Below are 21078 nucleotides of genomic sequence, written 5' to 3'. Positions count from 1 at the left end.
CCGCACGTGAGGATCACCGAACGGCTGGTCCAACTGGGCGCCGTTTTGGCAGGCGACCGGATTGGGTACCCCGTGTGAAAACGTACTTAGAGAAATTGGAGATGTACGTGTTGAGCGTACACGAGCGAAATGTCTCACTGCGCCTGCTCAAAATTCCCTACTTGCAAACAATGTTTGTTCAATACTACATGATGTGTATCAAAGTCAGAATATGAGCTATGAGAGTGTTGAATCCCAGGTGAACTCGAGAAAAGCGGGAGCTGGGGTGTGCGGGGTGGAAGGTCGCCGTGCTGAGGTTGTCGCAACAGATGTCGTATACGTCGCGGGCGATGGAATATAAGATGTAGGTCCTCCTGGATGAAGCATCTGGGCAGGCTCAAGCTTTGGGGCCACGTACTGGTGAATGGGATGGGAGGATGTGGTGCTAGGAGGCCGCGATGGCATTGGTGTGGGCAGAGCTGATACTGAAGGGAACTGGTCAGTTAAGGCAACATGAGGGTAACGTACCGAAGAGTTTGAATTTGGATTGTAGGAAGCGACATCAGACGTCGCTACTCGTGCGGACCGGGTGGGGTATGGGTGAGGCGATGGAGATGGTGAGAGGATGATAGACGGCGATGGCGACATGGGCGCGGATCGGATGACGTCGGCATGGTAGGAGAGAGGAGGATAATTCAAAGGCGATGGACTGGGCGTGGTGAATGCGGGCTTAGGAGGGAGATATTGGACTGGGGAGGCGAGAGCAGGGAGGTGGTTTCGGGCCCAGTAGGGTGCGCCTGGTTGCGCATGAGAGGGGGAGGGGACAATGGCAGTCGGCGGTGTGTACAGTGGGTAGGGCAGTGTGGGAGTTGCAGGTACAATGATATTCGTAGTAGGGAGAGGGTGGCGATGGGTGGATGACGGCATGAGAGAGAGCGGGCGCTCTGGAGGGAACATGGGTGTGGAGACGCGCTCAGGTAAGTAGGCGCTGGGCTTCGTGCGCTTCGTGGGTGGCATTGACGTGCCTGCGAAGGCGTCCTGGTCGATCAGGGCGGGCTGGAGAAAACTGTCGCTCAAGGGGCGTTTGGAGGCCCACGAGAGCACAGGATGGGTTGGGGCAGCAGAATCTGGCGTGACTGGGTGGTCAGGCATTCCGGGCGTTGTACGCCTTGCTGGCAACGGCGGCGGCGTGGGTGCGGGAGTTGCTGAACGTGAGCGTGGAATCTGAGGGGCTTTTGAGGGGTTGCGCGGCTTGGTTGGTGGTTGGATGAAGTCACTCGTGAAAGTGCGCGTGAATGCTATAAGTTCCTCCCCATACTTGGGCCAGAACGCCCATTTGCCTTGCAAGACAGATGTGATGTACTCGGGGGAGAGGGGACCAACGCAGTCAAGGGCGGCAATGAGATCATCATCGAATATAATTGTCTCGTCGTACATCGCGTCCGTGTGATCCCGAGCATATATGCGTTTGCGCCAGGCTCTGAAGTGATCGCGCGCACAAGGGTTGTGTAACCCCTTCTTCGCCTGGCGCACCTGAGCTTGACGAGTTGAGGGGGGTGGTCGTGCGATATCCAGAAGGTCAGGACAGCAGATGTCACAGCAACGCACATATGGTGCTTTCAGACAAGCTTGAATGGCTATTATGGCGAAGCGCGTTAGGGAGCACTCACCAGTCTCGCAAATAGGGCTCTCGAAAACTTCCGCCCAGATGCGTCGGCGACAAACGCGGGTGCTTTGTACAAGAGTCAACAGGCTCTCATCGGCGCGGTCCAGGTCGATGCGAGGTTGTTCACCGGTAGGTAAGTCATCCTGCTTGAGGGACCCACCTCGGTTGACTCCATGCGCTATGGCATACTCGCGGATCTTCTTGGTGTCCCTCTTCCCTGTCGCCGCGGCTTTGTTTGGGATCATGTATTTGGTTCGTCTGACATCAACATTGGTGTTCGGCAGCGATGGTGGCGGCATAGAAGTCTGGTTGACAAGGTCAGTGTTGTAAGCCGATCTCTCCACGAGGAGAATAGCCACGCCCATGCGACCGGGTCCTCGTGCGGCACGTCCTGCTCGTTGAATGAAGTGGGAGAACGTCGCGGGCAGCTTCCATTGCACCACACGGTCTATATCAGGCATATTGCAGCCCTATGTAGAGTGATCATGTTAGAAGCGGCGATGGTGCTGGAAACACAGACGACCTTGCAGCTTGCATCGCGCAGATGCTGCTCGAGTGCATGTAGGAAGCCGAACGCGGTCTGTTGTGAACAATGTGGGAAAAGGGGGTTAACGTACCATCCCAGCTGCGTCGGTACATACTAGCACTCGGACATCTCCCGAGCGAAAGCGAGCCATGGCCTCCGTGCGGTATTCTTGTGATAGGGTCGCGTTGGAAGGGCGGATGACCTCCCGAAGAGATGTGAGCCTGGTCGATGTTTGAATGGAGGGATGAGCAGTCGCTTCGAGTCTGTCGCCTAGATAGTTGATGATCTCGGTTCCGCTAGCGATGTCGTCCACATACAGATAAGTCTTGGGTATGTCACGAAGGTCTTGTATATTGGGTGGGATGACGAACGCGAGGTCAACATAGGAATTGAGAGGGTGCTCGCAGGCTCGGACGACGATGGAGATATTCGGCCGGTTGTTGCCGACATTCACGAAGCGGCTCTGGGATGGCGATTGTGCGAAAAGCAGTGTGTGGTGGATGGTGCGCCGCACGCGCGCGGTGAGGGTTGCGGTCACAGCGATGACAGGAGTGCCGCGGGGGAAGAACACGCGTATCTTACCGAGGCTCCCGTATTTCTTACGAAAATCCGCGCCCCAGTGAGCTATGCAATGCGCTTCGTCGATGAACAAGGACATTATATGCCGCATGAAGCCCGCATTGCGTAGGACGCGGTCTGTAAACGTCCGCGATTGCAGCATCTCTGGAGAGATGAGTATTACCTGGTACTTGTGTGCCAGTATTTCCTGAGTGAAGTCGTGTGAGCTCCGTCCAGTGCGAGGCATAACAAGGTGTCGTGCACAGCTCCACGCATGATCATGTCATGTATACTTGTGAGGCTCGCCCTTGGCTCACCTTGATCTTACGGGGGGAACATCCGCCGTTGCCCGAGTTGAGGGCGATGGCTTTCAAATGAAAGTCAGTTGCAAAAGTTTTCTCCTAGTCGGAGCGAGACAAATTAGCATTCGGTCCGAAAAGACGACGTGAAAACGCGCACCATCTCTTCTTCCAGGGAGAGAAGGGGGCAAACCATTATCGTGAAAGTCTGCTCACTTCCTCGCCACAGATGGGGTCCTGCAGCGATTGCCGTCTTGCCTGCACCTGTCGGTGCTTGAACGATCATGTCGACCCCTTCGAGCTGGGCCTTGACCGCCTCGAGCTGGAAGGGCTTCGGGTCTGAATCCCACCCGTACGTCATGCGCATTTTGGCGGCGAGATTGTCCAGCTGGTCCTGTGTGAGGCGGGGGCGAGGTATATAAGGGCGTGGTGTGGTAACTTTTGTTTTCCATCGTGCGGTGCGCGTTGGGGGTGCCATTAGAGAGAGTAGACAATGAATACAGTATAGGAGTAGAATAAGTACAGGGGCAAGGTAGAGAGGAGGCGCGATTGGAGGTGCTCATGAGACAGCGCGGCCAATTCCCGGACAGTCGGGGTTGTACACCACCCAGTACAATCGGGCCTGCACCATAGCTCTTATTCCCTTCTGCACTCTACTGCTGTTAAAATGGACGAGTCTGTCAGCCGACGTTCGGATTACGACCTGGACTACATACTTGGGCTCTCAGACTTGACGACGATCCCTTCGCGATCTCCTTCACCCCAGGCCGCTCAGCGCGAGGAACCTGCGACACCTACACCCGAGACCCATCAGCCCTTGCCTGCGACACCCGAGAGACCTACCCGTGGAACGCTGAGCCGGAACGCTCACGATGGGGTCCGACTCAGTGACACAGAATCCCCTCAGTCCGAGACAGAGAGCGATCCCATGGACGGCATCATGTCGACCTCATCGCTGCGCCATGGAGGTCGTACTGCAAAAGAAGGCCGTATAGCCAAGGGTCAGAAAAAACGCCGGCAGACTCTCGCTGCCAGACAGGCTACCCATGACGCCGTGCAAACCAGGATCCTACAGGCCTCAGCCCGCGAGAGCAGGATCCTTCACCAGGAGCCTGCCCGCCGAGATATGTCCCGGAAGGACACCTACTTCCGATGGGTACTGGAGGACTTTGCGAAGCACGGGGTGACCTGGGGAGACTTTATTCAGTGGATTGCACAGCCGTCCTCACAGTGCCGTAATGATCTATGGAATGGGTTTTTCATCAACAGGGTACAAGTACGCGAGGTTCTCGATCTATGGACAACGAAAAACTCGGAATCCGCAAAGACTACCATTCGCCAATGGGCTCTGACGTACCTTGGAGACCTGCTGGGGCAAGAGGCGAGTCGCACGACCAAGGATGGTGTTCTCCTCACCCCGCGAATGTCCATCTCCGAGTCCTTCGTACTCGACTTTAACCTGCGCGCCATCCACTCGCGCTTGTTTGATGTCTGTCCAGCGATGACCACCCTCATGCGCAAATTCTGCACCACCTCCCGCCACGCCCGACTCGAAGTTAAGAACCACAAAACTCCCCAGGAGGAAGCGATAGTGCAGCGCCGCCGAGACCGCAGAGACCTGGTATGTACTCCTCGTCCACATCACCCAAACAAAGGCAACTCACCGGTTTTCCAGAGAGTTGGCACAGCCCTGGTAGATCTCCTGGGGCAAAGGAGCCAGAACAACTCGTATGTCTGCTATATTATGGGGCTATACTTGTACGCGACCGGGGCATCGCGACAGACCCTCTCCTTGCTCTCCAGTCTGAATGTGGCGACTAGCTACTCAGCCCTTGTAGGCAGCGGGTCCACAAAGGAGATGGTAGACACTCACCACAGAGGGAGTGCTCCTGAGGCCGGTCGAGAGCTCTGCGACGACTCCTCGGACGGGGAAGATCCAGACTGGGAGCCAGATGGGGACTTAGAGAGTCTGTCGTCAGATTACGAGACAGAGCCAGAGGACGTTGCATATTCCTCCATGCGCGCGGCTTCGAAGTCCACTGTGGCATGGGAAGGAGGTGTGTCGGGACCGGTCAGGGCGCCGCAAGACGAGAGCACGAGCGAGGAGGGAAACACAGAGATGAGGACGCTCGCGCACCCACGCCAGTCAGTCTGTGACGCCCAAGAAGCTCAAGAGCAGGCGCCCCCACGAGAAGCCCATCCGGAGACTGTCCAAGGGATCAGAGAGCAAGAGGAGACAGTGTTGCCCAGTGAGAAATTGAGTTCCATCCTTTCACTAGCTATTAGCATTGACCAGTCGCGATCGGTGCAGACGACGCGATGGTCGCGCGCGATCAAGACACGGTCACACCCGCGTCAGGCGCCCAGGCCGCGCTAGCGTCTATCGCGCTCAGCCTCCAGCGCGCCTTTCACCGAGGCGCAGGACTCCTCCGCAAACTCTCCACATCATGTCGTGCCTCAGCTGCGACTCGCGCGCACACAGCTCCTTTTGGACTTGTGTATGATAATATAAATTTCATGTTCAAGGTAGCCGAGCAAATCCTCGGGCGCAAAGACTCGCAGGAAAACGGTACCTGCGCCACCATATTCGCTTTGCAGCAGGCCTCCCTCTCGGACATGAAGGCATCCCATCTTCTGGAACGCTTCAATGCCGCGCCCCCCCTCTCAGTACAAGACATTATCCATACACCTGCTGAAACCACGCTCTTCCGGCAATCACTCGAGCACACCATCCTGCGCGTCATTGTCTCTCAGTCCCCTCTATTCGAACGTTTCCGAGATGCTGTCCACTCATGTCTGCCGGCCACAGATAACAAGATTCCAGTGCACAAGACCGATGTGTATCCGCTGCCGGCAATGCACATCGACGAGTCCAGCATCACCGGCAACGCGGAGGTTATCGACACTATATTTACGGATCTAGGTTTCGACGTGAATGCACTCGAGTTTGGGGAACTCGCCAAACTCACCTTTGGTGATCAGCTTTCCATCTCGCGCCTTAGGTCTATTAATGCCAATCGCGCCGGACACGATGCTCTCCATCGATCCTTCTCATCTCTCGTATTCGGCCCCGGTTTCTTCCATCATCAGATGACACTCGTGCACGGTATCATGGAGACCCACTGGGGCGACCCTCAAGCAGGCTCTCAAAGCCCCGCCTCCCTTCATGCCATAAACACCTCCCTCGATCGCAAGCCCATTGTGATGTCGTCACTCCCCCCTTATCGTGTATGCCGCGATCTGATCTTCACCACGCTAACTGGCTCCCTTCTCCACTGCCTGGAACTAGTTTCTCGCTGCGAATCCCTCGAAGACTATGCAGCAAACGTCGAGTTTGAAGAACTGCAAAACCATGTTACTGAGATATACGACACTTACGTGCGTCCCACAGTTGCTTCAACGCTGCGACAAGCCAGGCACGAAGAGCTCGAATGCGGTCAGGAAGGCGAGCACTTTGACACTCCACCTACCCCTCTCCACTCGTCCCAGGTCGCCGTCAGCGGACTTGCTCACTCAGGGCATGCTGAGTCTCAGCCAGAAAGTCAAGATGTTTCGTCGCAACAAGGTGCAGAGCTCGCGCTGTCTGATGTACGCCCATAATGCAATGTCTCTCATCGTGCGCCGCATACTGACCCAGTCGTGCAGCCTCAGGCTGGCGTGCCTGCCTCCAGCGAACAAATACACACTGAGGCAAATATCACAGCTGGCGACATGGTCTTTGAGAACATGTGTCTATTCATGCGCGACGCCCTCGTTCTCCGGGAGTTCAACGATGCTATCAAAGGGGGGTACTCCGGGCGAATCATCCGCACCCTCAAGATTCTGGCGCTCATGTATCGTGGCAGTGGGCGAACTAAGTACGCTTACGAGATGCTGCACATTATACATAACCTGACACACCTGTGGCCCGCCCCTCTTCGGTACGTGTGCTCGTATTGGTCGCCATAATTTCGGAATAAAACATGGCTTCTCTAGAAATATCATGATCAATAACTGGCTAGTCAATCCAACAGGCAAGGACGACGCGTTTGTGCCCGTGGACTTACTGCAGGAACATCTTAACTTTTGGATTAAGGTTCGATGCCTATAATTGTCAACATATCGCCGCACTAACATCGTTTAGGTAATGTACAAAGCGCAGGGAAGCAACGCGTCATGGGAATGGTTGGAGATGATTTCTCCATGCGTCGGCGTGCTTCGGAAGCTCGCGACGCAAATCAATGACTCCCTCGGCGCGCACCTGGGTAGCAAACATCGGTCACCGGACCTTACGAAGGACTACGAGACAATATGCAACAGGCTTCGTGAATACAACGTGCTTGTGCCAGAAGCGGGCCGCCTCATCTATTCAGACAACCCGTCCAAAGGTGAGGTGCTCAACATAGTGAGCGCTGGACTCAAGCAGCTGCCAGGTCCCCTCAACGATTACAATCGCACGTTCGAGCAGCTGCAGCGTCAGCGCCGCATCACGCCACTGGCCCTCGCTGCGAAACCTGTGAGCGCCCCACAGGACGCGGTCGGAACAGTGGGGGACGTCGTGTCCTCGGATAGCCGGACCTCCGTGAGTGATAATTCCACCGTTTACTTGATATCAGACTGATTCCTCACTAGAATACATTCGAGGCTGTAGAGGACCCATCCAATCCGAGCACTGAGGCCCGGATCGTCGACGACGACGAGGCAGAGATGTGGCGACAACTTGAGGGGGACATCTATGAGCCGCGCGCGGCATTTGCAGAGGAACATAACCTGTCTTTAGACATAGACGACTGGTAGTAACACAATATGATCACAAACGGGGCGACATTTGAGGGGACAGAACGCTACACAGCGGCACGTCGGTATTCTCCAAGAGCGCTGTTCGCGATTCCACTAAGTACGTTTTCACACGGGGTACCAAATGCGGTCGCCTGCCAAAAGGGCGTCGAGTTGGACCAGTCGTTAAGGAACGCCCTGCCTTTCACTCTCCGCTCTTCCACGATAGGCAGGCCCACGTGCGTTCCGATCGACTGGTTTCGAGTCTAGAATGTCCGTTACCAATGACGATACGATGTTCACAGTCGGTCACATGCAGGTCGACCATATGGGCTATGCCATCAAAGATTGCGCACGGTCCACTGCTCAATTGTTCATGCGCAAATCTTGCCATCATTGATTTTGGAAGACGCCTATAGCTATGTAGATCTGGTCTGGTGCGACGCCTAGATGTGATTCAGTGCAACGCCTACACCCGATCGGAGCGCTGTTATATCGCAGTATTTCGAGCGAAGCTTCCTCTCGATTCACCGCAGGCATGTATACGTACGTGGGGCCTGCAAGGGCCGCGAGGCGGCACACAGCGACCTGGACGCGAGCGGAACCCGAGCGACCAAGTGAAACAAGCATCTCGATCCCAATCCCAGCGTGCTCAGACTGTCGTATCGTTGGGAAGTAGATGTGCATAAGCTGTGGAAGCATGTGTATCAGCGGGATCGCTTGCATATGTCCCCATAGCTGGGCCGTTGTCTCGGCTCGACTGCTGGCGCATTTGGAAGGCCGAAGATGAGCATGCAGCCCTTCGGAAAGCCGGTAAAATCCCTTCAGTACGAAGAAGATCATTGAGGACCCCTGTGACCAACATAGAAGGCAGGACCCGTAAGCAGTTTGGTGTAGGAGACTTGTCGTGATGATGGGGTAATGAAGCTGTCAACATGCTGTTGTCCGCATACATACTGTAGCAGAGGGACCACAACTCGGTAGCCAAATAATCGTGCATCACTACTCCCCAATCTGATTGACAGCACAGTCAGATTCTCTAGATCGCATGCCAGTAAAGATACCTAGTAGTAGGCGAGCTCTTCGCGGTCTTACTTTGGTTGCCCTCCGTCTTCCACTAGTCTCGTTGACTACCCGTCATGTTACACTCGTCTTTATAGTGGACGAAATCGGGATACTGAGAGCTCTAGTATCATCTCCACTTCAGGCTCCTATGAACGATAGATTCCCCTCGCGACACGTTCAGATAGCGCCAAGAACCCAAGCATGACATACCAGAGAGTACAAGAAGGGCAGAACCTTGCCTGCTCGAGCTCAAAGTGCCATGTCGAGCTTCCCTAGAAGCATCACTGTCGCGTACACGTGCTCCCAGTAGATCAAGCAAGGACACATCAAGACTCACCGGAGATGACTCCCCACGACGATGTTCCCTATGTTGGTTGACTCTTAGAGCAACGCCTGCAGCTATTGTTAGTGGTGAGCCGATGACGAGAAACAGCCAGAACAGCTGCCAGAGGCATCTTGATTAGAAGGACTGTTGGTTTACTGCCTGTCGAGTTAGGAAACTTTGCTCAGCAATGCGCATACAAGCAGACGTACGGACGCGGGCGTGGTCGGCACAACTTGGAAGAAAGGCAAGAAACCACCCGTTGTCGGACTGTAGAACCGCGGTGGCACCCGGGAGTATCACGTGTTTGGATTGCCCCGTCGCAACCGGCCCGAAGAGCCCACTGGCAGCCGCATGGCAGGCTGAGCGCGGCGGCGATGGCCCGGGGGATGCAACTTGACCTCACTGAGTCAATCTAATCCAAAGGTTTGGACATCTAGCATCTCTGCCTTTCTACTGTTACAGCAATGGGAGTTATCTTCTGTACGAAAGCTGGAGCCTATAAATAGTACGTCTCATTGGGTAACCTCGACATCTACTACCTTTCAAGCTACCGTCGTCACCGCTAATCTGTCAACAGCTTCGATCAAGGTGCAAAACTCCATACTATCACATAGAATAGGCGGGTGGGGCGGTAGATGGCGTAGATTCGCTCATCACATCCTCTGTGTCGTACTGCGGCAATGTGGTTCCCGAATCGCTTTCGCGTTCTGTCTGCGGTGGCTCCATGGGATCACGTTGAGCCTCGTTGCGTCGGCGATTCTCGGCTTCTGCACGTAGCTCTGCGTATTTGGAGGGGAGGTTGACAGGATCCGTGAGACGCGGGCTCTCGCGACTACTGGTATCGAGGCCACGACCACTATTACGTGGCATCTTGGATATGAATCTGACAACTACTTTCATGGCCATATGAGTGGTGGAACTATATGAATACGTGGCAATCCTACCGTGCCTGGCAAAGGAAGATATACGGCCCGGTCCGAGGAAGTATGACCTTTGTCGATTGTGAACCGCAGAGGACTAGCAACTCCATGTCGAGCTTCAGCAATCCATGGTTCACCCCCCTGGCAGATACGCAGGACCGACTCACCAAAGCAAAATTACGATGCTGGTCACAATGTAAAGCGGTAATATGCTTTACCCAGTGACGGCGAGATGTCCCGTCTCAGTTGATTTTTGAAGCTGTGGTCGTGTGGATCACCGACACCGACATTCGCTGTCAATTGTGAACGAGCAGGACGATCTTCATTATGGGAACGCACTTTACAGCAATGTGTCAGGGAGAGGTCGAGTTTCAGATCCTGGATATAGGCGTTTGAAGAATATTCGTCCACCTTTTAAGATGCTGACCTGATTCTAATCTGGCAGACTGTGAGACGAACCATGTTCGTCTCCAGGTTCTGCGTATGGAATCTATCTGTAACTATCAGAAATAGCGTCCTTGACAGCCCCCCACTTTAGAGACAAATAGCAGGTAACGATCAGTTGACAGCGAGAAGAAACGGTGCCAACTGTCACGTTAACCGCGCGTGAAAGATGAACGGCCATGTGATCAAAGCGTGAACGGCCAAATATATGCGACGTTGGTCAATAGGGTAGATCGAAAGCATTCCTTGAATCTTGACTCACTCATTTACCTCGGTTATTACTGAGCTGCCCACGCGCCAATGCATCGCTCCAGGTCACTTCTCTTTGAGACGGTATTGAGGCCATGCTGTCCTATGTCAAGAATTATCCTACCTGTTCGGTCTCAGTTATCGCAGCACGGGACAAACCTGCATGCATAGGGCTATCGCGGAGAAAACGAGCGTGACGTCCAACTTTGGGTACCTCCTGATGTAGTGCCCACAAAGATCGAACCGAGCCAACAACAAGATGACAGGCGAAGAGATGAAAGCGGTGCAACAATCCATGGCCCGTTGATTCAGTGCGATTCCAATAGCGGATACTGCCCGTCTCTAGCTACTATACGATGGCGGACCTTTGGTGCTGCCTCAACAACCTAATCTCCTCTTCGACAGCCTCCCATGTGAACATCGCCGGCAGTTGCTTCGGCCCTACCACGTTGACCTCTCGATCATTAAAAACCAGGTTCGGGAAGAGATGGTCAATATACTCCGCAATAATCGCCTTCTCCAGCCTTCCCCCATCGTAGTTCCGGCCCAGCTGGGACGATTGAGTTGATCGTCATGCCGGTCTCGGTGCCAAGACGTGAGACGGCCACCTCCAGATCGCGAAGAGACGGCGAGCTGAACAGGAGCACTGAGGTGTCCGTGGGTACGGCATGTCTCCAAGAGAGTCGCTGAAGCGATGGTAGCAACGACTTCCCCTTGTTGTATTCAGTCAGGGCCCGAGCTAGGGCAAGTTCACTTGGGCCACAGGCGGCTATGCCGACTTCACGGACGTGCGAAGCGCGGAGAAGGAAGTAGTTCCACCGTTCCCTATCGCGGGTGATTACGTTCTTTACGAAGCCGTCGGCGTCTATGTACTGCAAAGCGGCTGAGCATTGCATTGAAGTGGGAGATCGGCTGTCTTACCTGCCAGTAGGCAGAAAGCCATTTGGATTCGGGCGAGAAATTCCGCGCAGCAAGAAGATTCCACAAGGGATGCAAAGCCGGTAATTTTCTCCATAAGACATACGAAGCGGGGTCTTGCCAAGCGCGACAAACCCGCGCACAAGATGCAAGGTAATCCCGGCTGGGGCCATGGCACCACTGGAACTGATCGAAGAGATAGAGTAGGATATCGTAGCTCGTCAAGACTACGTATGTGGGGGTAGATTGCATAGTTGGTTGGGTGATAGACCGTGGAGTCATTATTGCATCAAGCCAGGAGATAGCACGTTCAGAGGAGCGAGCCAGAGGAGAGACGTAACGTCCTCAACGGAACGACGGGATCTTAAGTTGCGTGTCGTACGCCGATCACTAGGGATAACGTCAGTGGTCCGTCTCCGAATCGGCGTAGAACGAAGGGCAACCGGGACTCACAGCCAGATCGCAGCAGATGGCAGTTCGTCGCGACTCCGACTCGTTGATCTGACTCGAGGTCAGGACTGCGTGGCTGGATGACAGCGTTTGCTCACATGGCAGCGACAGAGAGAGGCTGTGACAGCGTTGTGCAACGTTCTACTACACGGTTTGTTCGTATGTTCAACGCTGGCGTCGTGACGAGCCATACGCTCAAGCTGCTTTGCTGGCGGAGGGCGTAGGAGGCCGAGAGTGACCGTGAGATCACAAACGGGAGGAAAGACCGACACCGGAGATCACGGATGCTGCACAGCCACAAGTACCAGTAGCCTACCCGGGGCAATTCCAACTTCAGCGCTGTAGCCTTCAGCCTCAATTTTCACTTTGAACAGTATGTGCTTACAGTCGAGTTGAACTATTGTCGTTGATGCCACACCAGTCTGACGCAGCCTTCTTTGCGCGTTGCTCTACCTGTGCTTCGCGTCTCGGAAGGGGGAAGAGTGCAAAGATACGGGCAGCAATTTGAGTCCTTCGGACCGTATGCACTATTCTTTTCCTCAGTAATTTTCCGGCTCCCAATGTATCCTATGGGTGCTGAGTGGTATGTATGGCGGTTTTTCGAGTCCGTGGTCCCGCTCCATTCGAGCGCTATCGTGATGCCAGCCTGCGATTCCCGGATGGCTGTTCAAAGCCCTACAACTTTGTGACTGAACGAAGTTGTACAGACACTATCTCTACGCCGCCATGTAGATGTTTGGGGGAGCCGGTCCGTTTGCACCGGCCGCGGGCCGCCAAGCTGTGAGTCGTGGTTTCGTTTTGCTCGGACTGGATGGGAGTCTTGATTGGGTGAGCTGAACCGTATCTGCCCCACCTCTGGACCTCGCTGACGATGTCGCTTTTGTGCACTGAGGCCCAGATTGGTAGTGGGGCAATAATTCGGCAGAACATACGGACGTATCTCATTCGACTCTCGGACACGCATTTTCTTCCACCACTGCTTGCATCAGATATAGATAGTCCCCTTTCTTTTGTTTCAGGTGCCTCAGAACATCTTCCCGAGAAGAAAACCGAACAACCGCGTTTTGCAGAGTCGAGAAAATGCATAAACAGTTTGGTCTAGGCAGGAGGAAGGACTCAATGGTCGCTTGTCGTCGAGTCACAATCTCGCCTACGCGGTCAGCCTCGCACCTCTCCTTCACGTCTCAGACCTCCGCACTGCTCCTACCCGCAGTTACTGACACCATGCACGCTTTATCGACGTTCCTCTCCCTCTTTGCAGCTGTGCCCGTCGTCGCAGGCCATGCCTACGTAGTCCCCCTCTCCCTCGACGGGTCGGAAGCGTGCCAGGGCAACACACCCAACAGCAATGGCGGTGCGCTTCCTTTGTCGTCTCAACCATGCCTGGTCTTTACTAAACCGCTCTCGCTTTTTCAGTCCAATCGCCGATCACGATGATCAACTCGGTCAGCCCTATCCAGAACACGTCGAGCTCGGATCTGTCCTGGGGCCAAGGCGCGCAGAAAGCGGCCAAGATCGCTTCCGCTAACCCTGGAAGCACTGTCAGCTTCAAGTGGGTCAGCGGTACCGGTGCCAACGTGCGTCTCTTCCCCTTCCTCTTCCACCCTTATCTTCATTTCTGTCTCCGTGTAGTGGCCTCACGAGGCTGGCCCTCTCATGACCTACCTGGCGTCTGGCGGCTGCGCCAACTCCTATTGCTCCTCCGCCCGTTGGTTCAAGATCGAAGAGTCCGGCCTTCGCTCCGACGGCGCCTGGGCGATGTAGGACCCGTTCGGTGGCCTCCCCGCCAACGTCGCCCTCCTTCGAACATCGCGCCGGGCGAGTACCTCATCTGCCACGAGATCCCCGCGCTGCAAACGCCCAGACCGAGGGCGGCGCAGAGTTCTACCCGGAATGCGCGCAGCTCCGCATCGGGGGCTCGCAGTTCGGGGTAGATGGTCTCGTTCCCTGGGGCGTACTCGGCGACCGACTCGGGGATCCTCATCAACGTCTGCCCGTTGATAAGACATTACGCTCCCGGGACATGCGGCGTCGAGCCTGGCGCATGAGCCCATCGTGGCGCGTGCTATCAATGAGACGGCGGCCGTCGACGTCATCAGGAAAAACCCCCTGCGCTAATTAGCAATAACTTAGTACTAATGCCGACTAATCAGACCCTTTCTAGGAATCTACCTTGTATCCGGAGTTTTGAGTGCTAAACTGGTACCTTGCATCTCATTATCAATAGAAATACAGTTCTACCTGCTCAAAACTCGACCAATGCATGTTCCAGAGAGGTTCAAGGAGAGAACGACCGTTCCCGCACATCGCCAAGTCTCTGCGTGCTTGCCCTAAACATGGGCGCTCCCTCTGGAGCCGCGTCCGAGTGCGCGCTTGATGGTCCCTGTTGCCACGTCTCCCCCTGCTCCGCGACGTCGTTTCGTCGTCCCTAGTCTTGCTTTATCGTGAAGGCTTGCTTCATGTATACCTGCTCGATAATCGTGGGACTCTCCCCCTTCCTATGCTTATGAACATAAACTATCCTTGAATTTGCTGGCGGCAGGCTTAGTATGCGTAGCTTCAAGGTTTAACGTTTATCGGTGCGTCCAGGTTGAGCGTGCAGTACCGCCATACCCTCCCAACGAGATGTATCTTAAGATGGTGAGTGAGTAATAGCAGCCAACAATCAGGTGAGTGGCGTGATGGCGTGAGGCTGCCTAGGCAGCGGCGGGGTGTGTAGCGTAACACTGAAGGTAGGTCTTTTCATATATCATCGTGCAACTGCAGTCAGCGTTTTGTCCTGTTATTAGGTGAGCCTCTACATTCTTAGCTTTGGGGCAAAGGGTCCCTGCCGTGTGGTGGTACTCTACATAGTCGGGACGAGGTTGCATTTAGGATATGGCGTGGGGACTTAGTACATCTAGGAGGTCGTAAACGTATATACATAGTCTTGTAATATGTACTGTCTCCAAGTGAATCAGATCATCGTCTATATAACACCTATGACTGCATGAATGGATGCTTGAAGATCCCGAACGACTGCCGCTGCGTCAGTAACGCAAGTAATGGCTCTAAATTAGTAGGGGACTAAAATAATGGGACTAATGGACTAATAGCTCTTTTTAGCGCTAAATTAGCTCGCTTAGCTCGATTAGCTGAGGGGGTTTTTCCTGATGACTTTCCTTCCGGCCAGGTCAGCCGGGTCATGCACGCGCTCTGAGCGTCCGCGGTCCTTCTCACCTTCCACCTTCTTCTCATCTTCTACCTACTTCTCACCTTCCTCCGTCTCCCTTCCCTTCTTCCTCGTCACTACCTCCTATCTCCTTAGTCGCAGTTTTCCCGGATATAGACCTCCCTATCTAATTCCGCAAAAAGCTATCACGATTGCTATCACTCCCTCAATGTTCCGAAAGGCTATCTCCTACGCTACCAATTGGGTCGGATCATGTCCCTAGCCATAGCTTGCGGCGCGCGACGCACGTTCGGGCCTGTCCCCCAGGCGTTGTGTCAGTATATGGGTGTCACTCTCAGTAGTTGTACGTCGAACGCAACGGCCCCGCGCTCCGTGCCTTTACTCCGGAAAGTACTTGGTATACTGCATAGTCGCTTGTCAAATATGTTGCGTTGTGCCTCACTCTGATGATGATGATGGTGGTGATGATGATGGTGATAATGGTCGACAACGAACCGTCGCACTAGGGGCCCCGTATTGGGGGTAGTGGGCCACGAGTCGTATCTCATACATACGATGTAAGAACTTACGAGACATGTATCCTAGCGAGCAGCGGTAGTGGCCCACCGCGCCCCCCTCTCTCGTCTTCTTGAGACCAGCATGTCCGTTTCCCCGCAGAGTGCGGTCGTCCTTGCAGAGCCCGCACCCTCCTCAATGATTCGCTGCTCTGATTAGCTAGGAATCAGCCCTCCAATCGGCGGCCGTGGGAATCGTGTCTGGCCGAGCTGAAACTATCCATTGCGGACACGGGGAACTCAAGCAAAACTGTCATGAGCTCTGCAGATACCCGAGGTAGGTGAAGACAGCATCGCCCTCTGCCCCACAAATACCGCACCGGCGCCGCGCGGAAGCAGTGAAATGGGCCTTATCCCCGAAGAAGGTTCGGCAAATCTTCGTCCACAACATATGACACTCCATTAAGTGACTAACGCACAAGAACAAGAGAAGACCCACAGGATGGAATAGTCTTAGTCACATAGTCCCACAACAACGGTACGCGGCTTTACGAACGGCGTCACCAGCGAATCATAGCGTCGCGTACGCTTCACAGCGACAGACTCGAAATGCTAGTCAATCCCGCCCGCCACCTCAGTCCCGCAACCTCCGTCTCCGCCGGAGGTCGAGACGCATTGTCCAATCAAGATATGAACATGCACCAGAAATAGTAGCGGCAACGCTGCTATGCGCGCAACTGGTAGGATGCCGACGTCGTAATATGGCTCTACCTTGTCAGATGCACACCAGGAAGTTCACAGACGCTTGCTTTACGGCCTGCCGAGGCATGCAGAGCGGAGATGAAGAGTGGAGCAGAGATGGAGGGGGCGAGAGCCTGGGAACGAGGCTTACGCTAGGTAGCAGCCCGCTGTCCGTCTAGACGCCCGCTATGATTCTAGCGGTCATGGTGGGGATAGTCGGGCAGAGGCAGTGTATGAACCGTTTATCCACCCGCCACAAGACCGAATCTGAGGTGAGCGAGGGGGCATATCTGCAGCACAGAACCATCCTTCTTCGGTACCCTGCGCGTCTTGGCGCTGAGCTGCTCAACAGCGCAGGAGGTACATCGGGTGGCACAGGTATGTCAGGCACAGACGCGAGTCCAACGTAACGCCGTTCTGATGTTGACGTGTTTTCTAGCTCTACGCGGTTCCAATATGCGGCGTTTAAATGAGATTTATCCAGACCAGCGCCAGGTGTTGTCTCGTCTTTAGTGCACAAAACTGCAGGTCAGAGCTCACCGTTCAACGTCCAACAATCTTCGGAAAGTCTTTCAGCGGAACCGACCGTAAGTCCTCGGGAGACGTGAACGCTAAACGTATGAAACCCTCAAGTAGGGTTCATCGATCGGGGAATGTACAAATCAGTCCAATGGCAAGATCATGCTCGTGCCTCAGTCTGCGTCTCAGACTGCACGCCCCGAGAGAGAAACGACGAAAATACCAGTCTTTTAAACGCTCGCCACAGGCCACGTCCTCTGGTCCTCAAGATGACGACGAATCCAGTCCGCGGATTGCAAGCACTCTACCACAGCTTCAAATTGTCGACCCCGGTCCCGACCGTCAAACGCTCTTGGCGGAGATGACGTGCTCGAGACTCGCCCCCTGTCGAGCACCGACCGCATCGTTATCGGAAGGACGGTATGTCCGTATCATTATCAGTGACGGCAGTCCTGCCAGCTATCTCTCAAACGTCTTCCGCCAGCATCCTCGAAGCGCCCTGGAGAAACCTTGACAAGAAGAAGATACGTGGAGCTCAGGGACCCGAGGGCGGAAACAGAGGGGTACAACAATCTCGTTGTGGCGTGCAGCTGATCTTGTCGAAGAATCCGCTATTGACTTGAGTGATGCCCATGCCCATTGAGGCTATCTGGCATGTTTTCCACCAGCTGCGTCACGTCTAGGCTTATGCCACCGATCGACTGTCTTCTCGCACCTTCTATCTTGGCGTCGCACGCATGTATCCAGGACGGATGCGTCGTGCCGATTTTCAGAGCTGCATTGTCCCGGGATCTGTCCAAGCGAGAAAGTGAACCTTGCAAATACACCCGGTGCAGGCGGTGCCAGAGCGCACACAACAGGTTTTGCTACGTCAATGTCTACGTAGTGGACTTTGCCGGAGGTGAGTTGTTAGTCTGATTGTCCCCAAGTAAATGAACAAAGCATGGTCTTTCACAGGTAGTGACGTGTTGCTTGAATGTCCCGTCAGTCCCGCAGAGCTGGATCATAGAGATTCCGGACATATTCCGACAGCGCCTCCGGACTCCGTGAGTGGTAGCAGCGCACCCTTGCAGAAATCCAACGCGACATCCTCGTTCACCGTCTATTCCGACGGCTACACAAAACGAGCTCTTGGCTCAGGCGCTTACGCCAATCCCCGTCAACGATGGTTTGACATGCTCTCTGGTTTGGCCCTTCTCACCGATGCTGTTCAGGTCGGTAAATCATGCTAGAGTAGCGCTCGTGCAGAGTCCGCTGCACCGACAAGGGGGCGACAATGTAGACAAACCCTGGGCAAGGTGGGGGGTAAGGGCATCGTTGTTATGTCAAGATAGAGTTTTGTCGGCGGCAGAGTGCCCGAGCTTGGCCATAGTGAGTATCATAGCCTCTAGACCGTTAGTGATTGACTGACTCGGGGGTGCCCATCGTATAAGCGCTCCTCCCTCTAGATATATAGCCTTGGCGGCTTACAAGTTTTCTGTCATATCAGGACATATATCCTGCCGTCCTACCCTCTACTTCCCGCGATGATGGATCAAGGCCAACCCTGGGCGTTTATTTGTGTTGGTGTATTGATTGTACTTGTAGTATTTCGGTGGAACATCAGCCCGGTGAGTATGTATGCACGCAGACATTGTAGACTGCAGCTAATTGGACTGTATACGTCAAGCTGAACGACATTCCCACCGTCGGCAACTTCTCGACTCCCGCGTTGTCATATCTTTCTGCGATGGCCTTCATCCGTCGCGGGAAGGAGACGCTCCAAGAAGGCTATAGACTGGTACGCCCCACTTCATTTAACTCTCGACGCCATATCTCAACCCCGTGCCATGCCCCTTCCAGTACTACGGCTCTGTGTTTAAGATCGCCTTGCTCGACCGATGGATGGTCATCTTTTCAGGCCCGAAAATGGTTGAAGACATTCGGCGGCGGCCTGAGGACGAGCTGTCCTTCACCGAGGCCGTGCAAACTGTATGTGTTCATAGCCCTCTTGTGCGCTGTGGGTCTTGTTAACGTTTCGGATAGATATTACAGTACAAGTATACTGTCGGTCAGAAAATGCAAGACGATCCATATCATACCGTCGTCGTGAAGGAGAAGCTCCAAAATCGCCTGCTCCCGTTTATATTGCCCAGCTTGATCGACGAAGTCGCTCCAGCGGTGGAGAAATATTTGCCCACTACAAATGAAGGTGCGTGATACTAGTGTTGCTATACCTTGTGTCTTCTGACGACTGTCACTAGAATGGACTACCGTCGACATTTCGGCCGCTGCCTTGAAGATCGTTGCCCGCACCAGTAACCGCGTGTTTGTCGGATCGCCATTATGTGAGTAAGGCTTTAAACACTCACAGGGACGTCGGGATAGATTCAAATGGTCGTACAACTCCATTCCAACGTCCCGGTTGGATTGTCTCACGTTCACTATGTCGGAGTTTTTTTTTACTGAGATGCGTCCAATCCCAGGCCTGAGTGAAGAGTATAACGACACCTCCGCCCAATTTGCCATCGAAATTGTTAAGGCTGGAACGGCCCTCTTCCTCTTCCCAGACTTACTGAAACCGTCAGTTGTCAAGCTCCACAGGAGCTCTCCAATATATTTACTGATACCGCGTCATGGCAGACTCGCGGCCCCATTCGTCAGCAAGGTGAAACGAACAACCAAGCGCGCTCTACACCACCTCCGGCCGATCATCCAGGAGCGCCGGACGGCTATGCATCAGCAGGGTAAAGAGTGGCTTGACAAGCCAGTAAGGGACTAAATTGTGATGTGACTGCCCTTGAATCTGACACCACATCTTAACGTGTCGTAGAACGACGTTCTGCAGTGGATCATCGACCGAGCTGTGGTCAAGGATGAGACCGACGCAGATATCACCGAGAGATTGTTGCTGCTGAACTTGGCTGCCATTCACACATCCTCCAGCGTACGTACCTCCTCACACGTTAGGCTCAGACCCTCTTCTAAAATGCTTCTCTCCGGCAGAGCGTCCCTCATGTCCTGTATCATCTTGCTGAGCAGCCAGAGCTCCTCGAACCCCTCCGGGAAGAGATCGAAGCCAGTGTTGATGCAGAGGGATGGACGATGTCCGCTTACGCCAGGATGTGGAAGCTTGACAGTATTCTCCGCGAATCCCAGCGCTACAACGGGTTTACTCTCGGTACGCACTCCGCCTATCCCATGCTTGCAAGTGACCAGACTAAGCACTCAAACACCATGTAGCATCCATGATGCGAGTCGCGATGAAAGACATCGTGCTCGACAACGGCACGTTCATCCCCAAAGGCACGCTCCTCGGCGCAGCCGCGCATCCGGCACACCACGACAACGCACATCTCCCCAATGCGGACCTGTTCGACCCGTTTCGCTTTTCGCGCATGCGCGAAGCCGGTAGCTCCTCGGGCTCCTCGCGGCTCCAGTTTTCCAGCACCTCCCCAGAGTACCTCCCTTTCGGCCACGGACAGCTTGCGTGGTGCGCTTCTCCTCCAATCATCATATAGACCCCGAGCAGCGCTAACTTGCAGCATTGCCGGCCGCATCCATCTAACCTTATCATAGCCCTGGGCGTTATTTTGCCGGGAACCAGCTCAAGGCGATACTCTCGCATATTATACTCAATTACGACCTGAAGCTCTCCAACAGCAAGGACGATGGCCCGCGGCCGCAGCGGCCCTCGAACGTCTACCTCTCCCTAGCCATCCTCCCTCCCATCGGTGGGACCATCCAGTTTAGGAAGCGCGCCGCGGTATGAAGTTCGGACAATGGCCGTGGTGCTGATTTACAGCGCCTGTCTTCGTAAGATCATGCCCCACGCCCAGACGAGATACTTGTAGGATATTACATGTCGCGAAGGTTTCGCTCCAGCCAGAGAGATAACGACGGGGCGTAGCTGGTTGCATGAACACTGAAGCACGCAGCAGCAGCGTGCCCAACTGGGTCGCAGTTACAGTACAATTGTGTCCGAGTCATCTCCGCATAAGCGACGTTGACTTTGACAC

The 21078-nt window shown here is 54.4% G+C and overlaps 5 protein-coding genes across 5 annotated transcripts; 3 read left to right on the top strand and 2 right to left on the bottom strand.

The window, feature by feature from the left end:
* Window positions 1-1278: 1278 nt before the first annotated feature.
* DICSQDRAFT_37201 (P-loop containing nucleoside triphosphate hydrolase protein) lies at window positions 1279-3440 on the bottom strand (the record flags this gene model as incomplete). The annotated part of the gene is made up of 5 exons (XM_007365308.1): window positions 1279-1595; window positions 1650-2115; window positions 2263-2937; window positions 3047-3127; window positions 3183-3440. Coding segments are annotated over 5 exons (1797 nt in total), but the record flags the coding sequence as incomplete, so codon positions are not given.
* A 720-nt stretch (window positions 3441-4160) lies between these two features.
* On the top strand, window positions 4161-7529 carry DICSQDRAFT_44032 (uncharacterized protein; the record flags this gene model as incomplete). The annotated part of the gene is made up of 6 exons (XM_007365307.1): window positions 4161-4619; window positions 4704-4911; window positions 5406-6517; window positions 6719-6948; window positions 7004-7103; window positions 7152-7529. Coding segments are annotated over 6 exons (2487 nt in total), but the record flags the coding sequence as incomplete, so codon positions are not given.
* Window positions 7530-11305: 3776 nt separating this feature from the next.
* Window positions 11306-11946, bottom strand: DICSQDRAFT_154916 (uncharacterized protein). Its single transcript, XM_007365306.1, has 2 exons — window positions 11708-11946; window positions 11306-11658 (listed from the first exon to the last, which is right to left on the bottom strand). The coding sequence occupies exons 1-2, from the start codon at window positions 11875-11877 to the stop codon at window positions 11652-11654; spliced, it is 177 nt and encodes a 58-aa protein (XP_007365368.1). The 5' UTR covers window positions 11878-11946; the 3' UTR covers window positions 11306-11651.
* A 1432-nt stretch (window positions 11947-13378) lies between these two features.
* On the top strand, window positions 13379-13918 carry DICSQDRAFT_169685 (uncharacterized protein; the record flags this gene model as incomplete). The annotated part of the gene is made up of 3 exons (XM_007365305.1): window positions 13379-13508; window positions 13571-13731; window positions 13787-13918. 3 exons carry the CDS (start codon window positions 13379-13381, stop codon window positions 13916-13918), a joined length of 423 nt encoding a protein of 140 aa, XP_007365367.1.
* A 4691-nt stretch (window positions 13919-18609) lies between these two features.
* Window positions 18610-20831, top strand: DICSQDRAFT_59450 (cytochrome P450; the record flags this gene model as incomplete). Its single annotated transcript, XM_007365304.1, has 11 exons — window positions 18610-18690; window positions 18750-18860; window positions 18923-19051; window positions 19106-19271; window positions 19324-19411; window positions 19553-19642; window positions 19703-19829; window positions 19893-20006; window positions 20066-20240; window positions 20303-20552; window positions 20639-20831. 11 exons carry the CDS (start codon window positions 18610-18612, stop codon window positions 20829-20831), a joined length of 1524 nt encoding a protein of 507 aa, XP_007365366.1.
* Between the last annotated feature and the right edge of the window lie 247 nt (window positions 20832-21078).

Source organism: Dichomitus squalens (assembly GCF_000275845.1).
Source record: "Dichomitus squalens LYAD-421 SS1 unplaced genomic scaffold DICSQscaffold_11, whole genome shotgun sequence".
Classification (NCBI taxonomy): domain Eukaryota; kingdom Fungi; phylum Basidiomycota; class Agaricomycetes; order Polyporales; family Polyporaceae; genus Dichomitus; species Dichomitus squalens.
This window is presented reverse-complemented; position numbering and strand designations above follow the sequence as displayed.

Coding starts and splice junctions, on each gene's coding strand:
- DICSQDRAFT_154916 (XM_007365306.1), bottom strand. CDS start 11,877: ATGGCCCCAGCCGGGATTACCTTGCATCTTGTGCGCGGGTTTGTCGCG.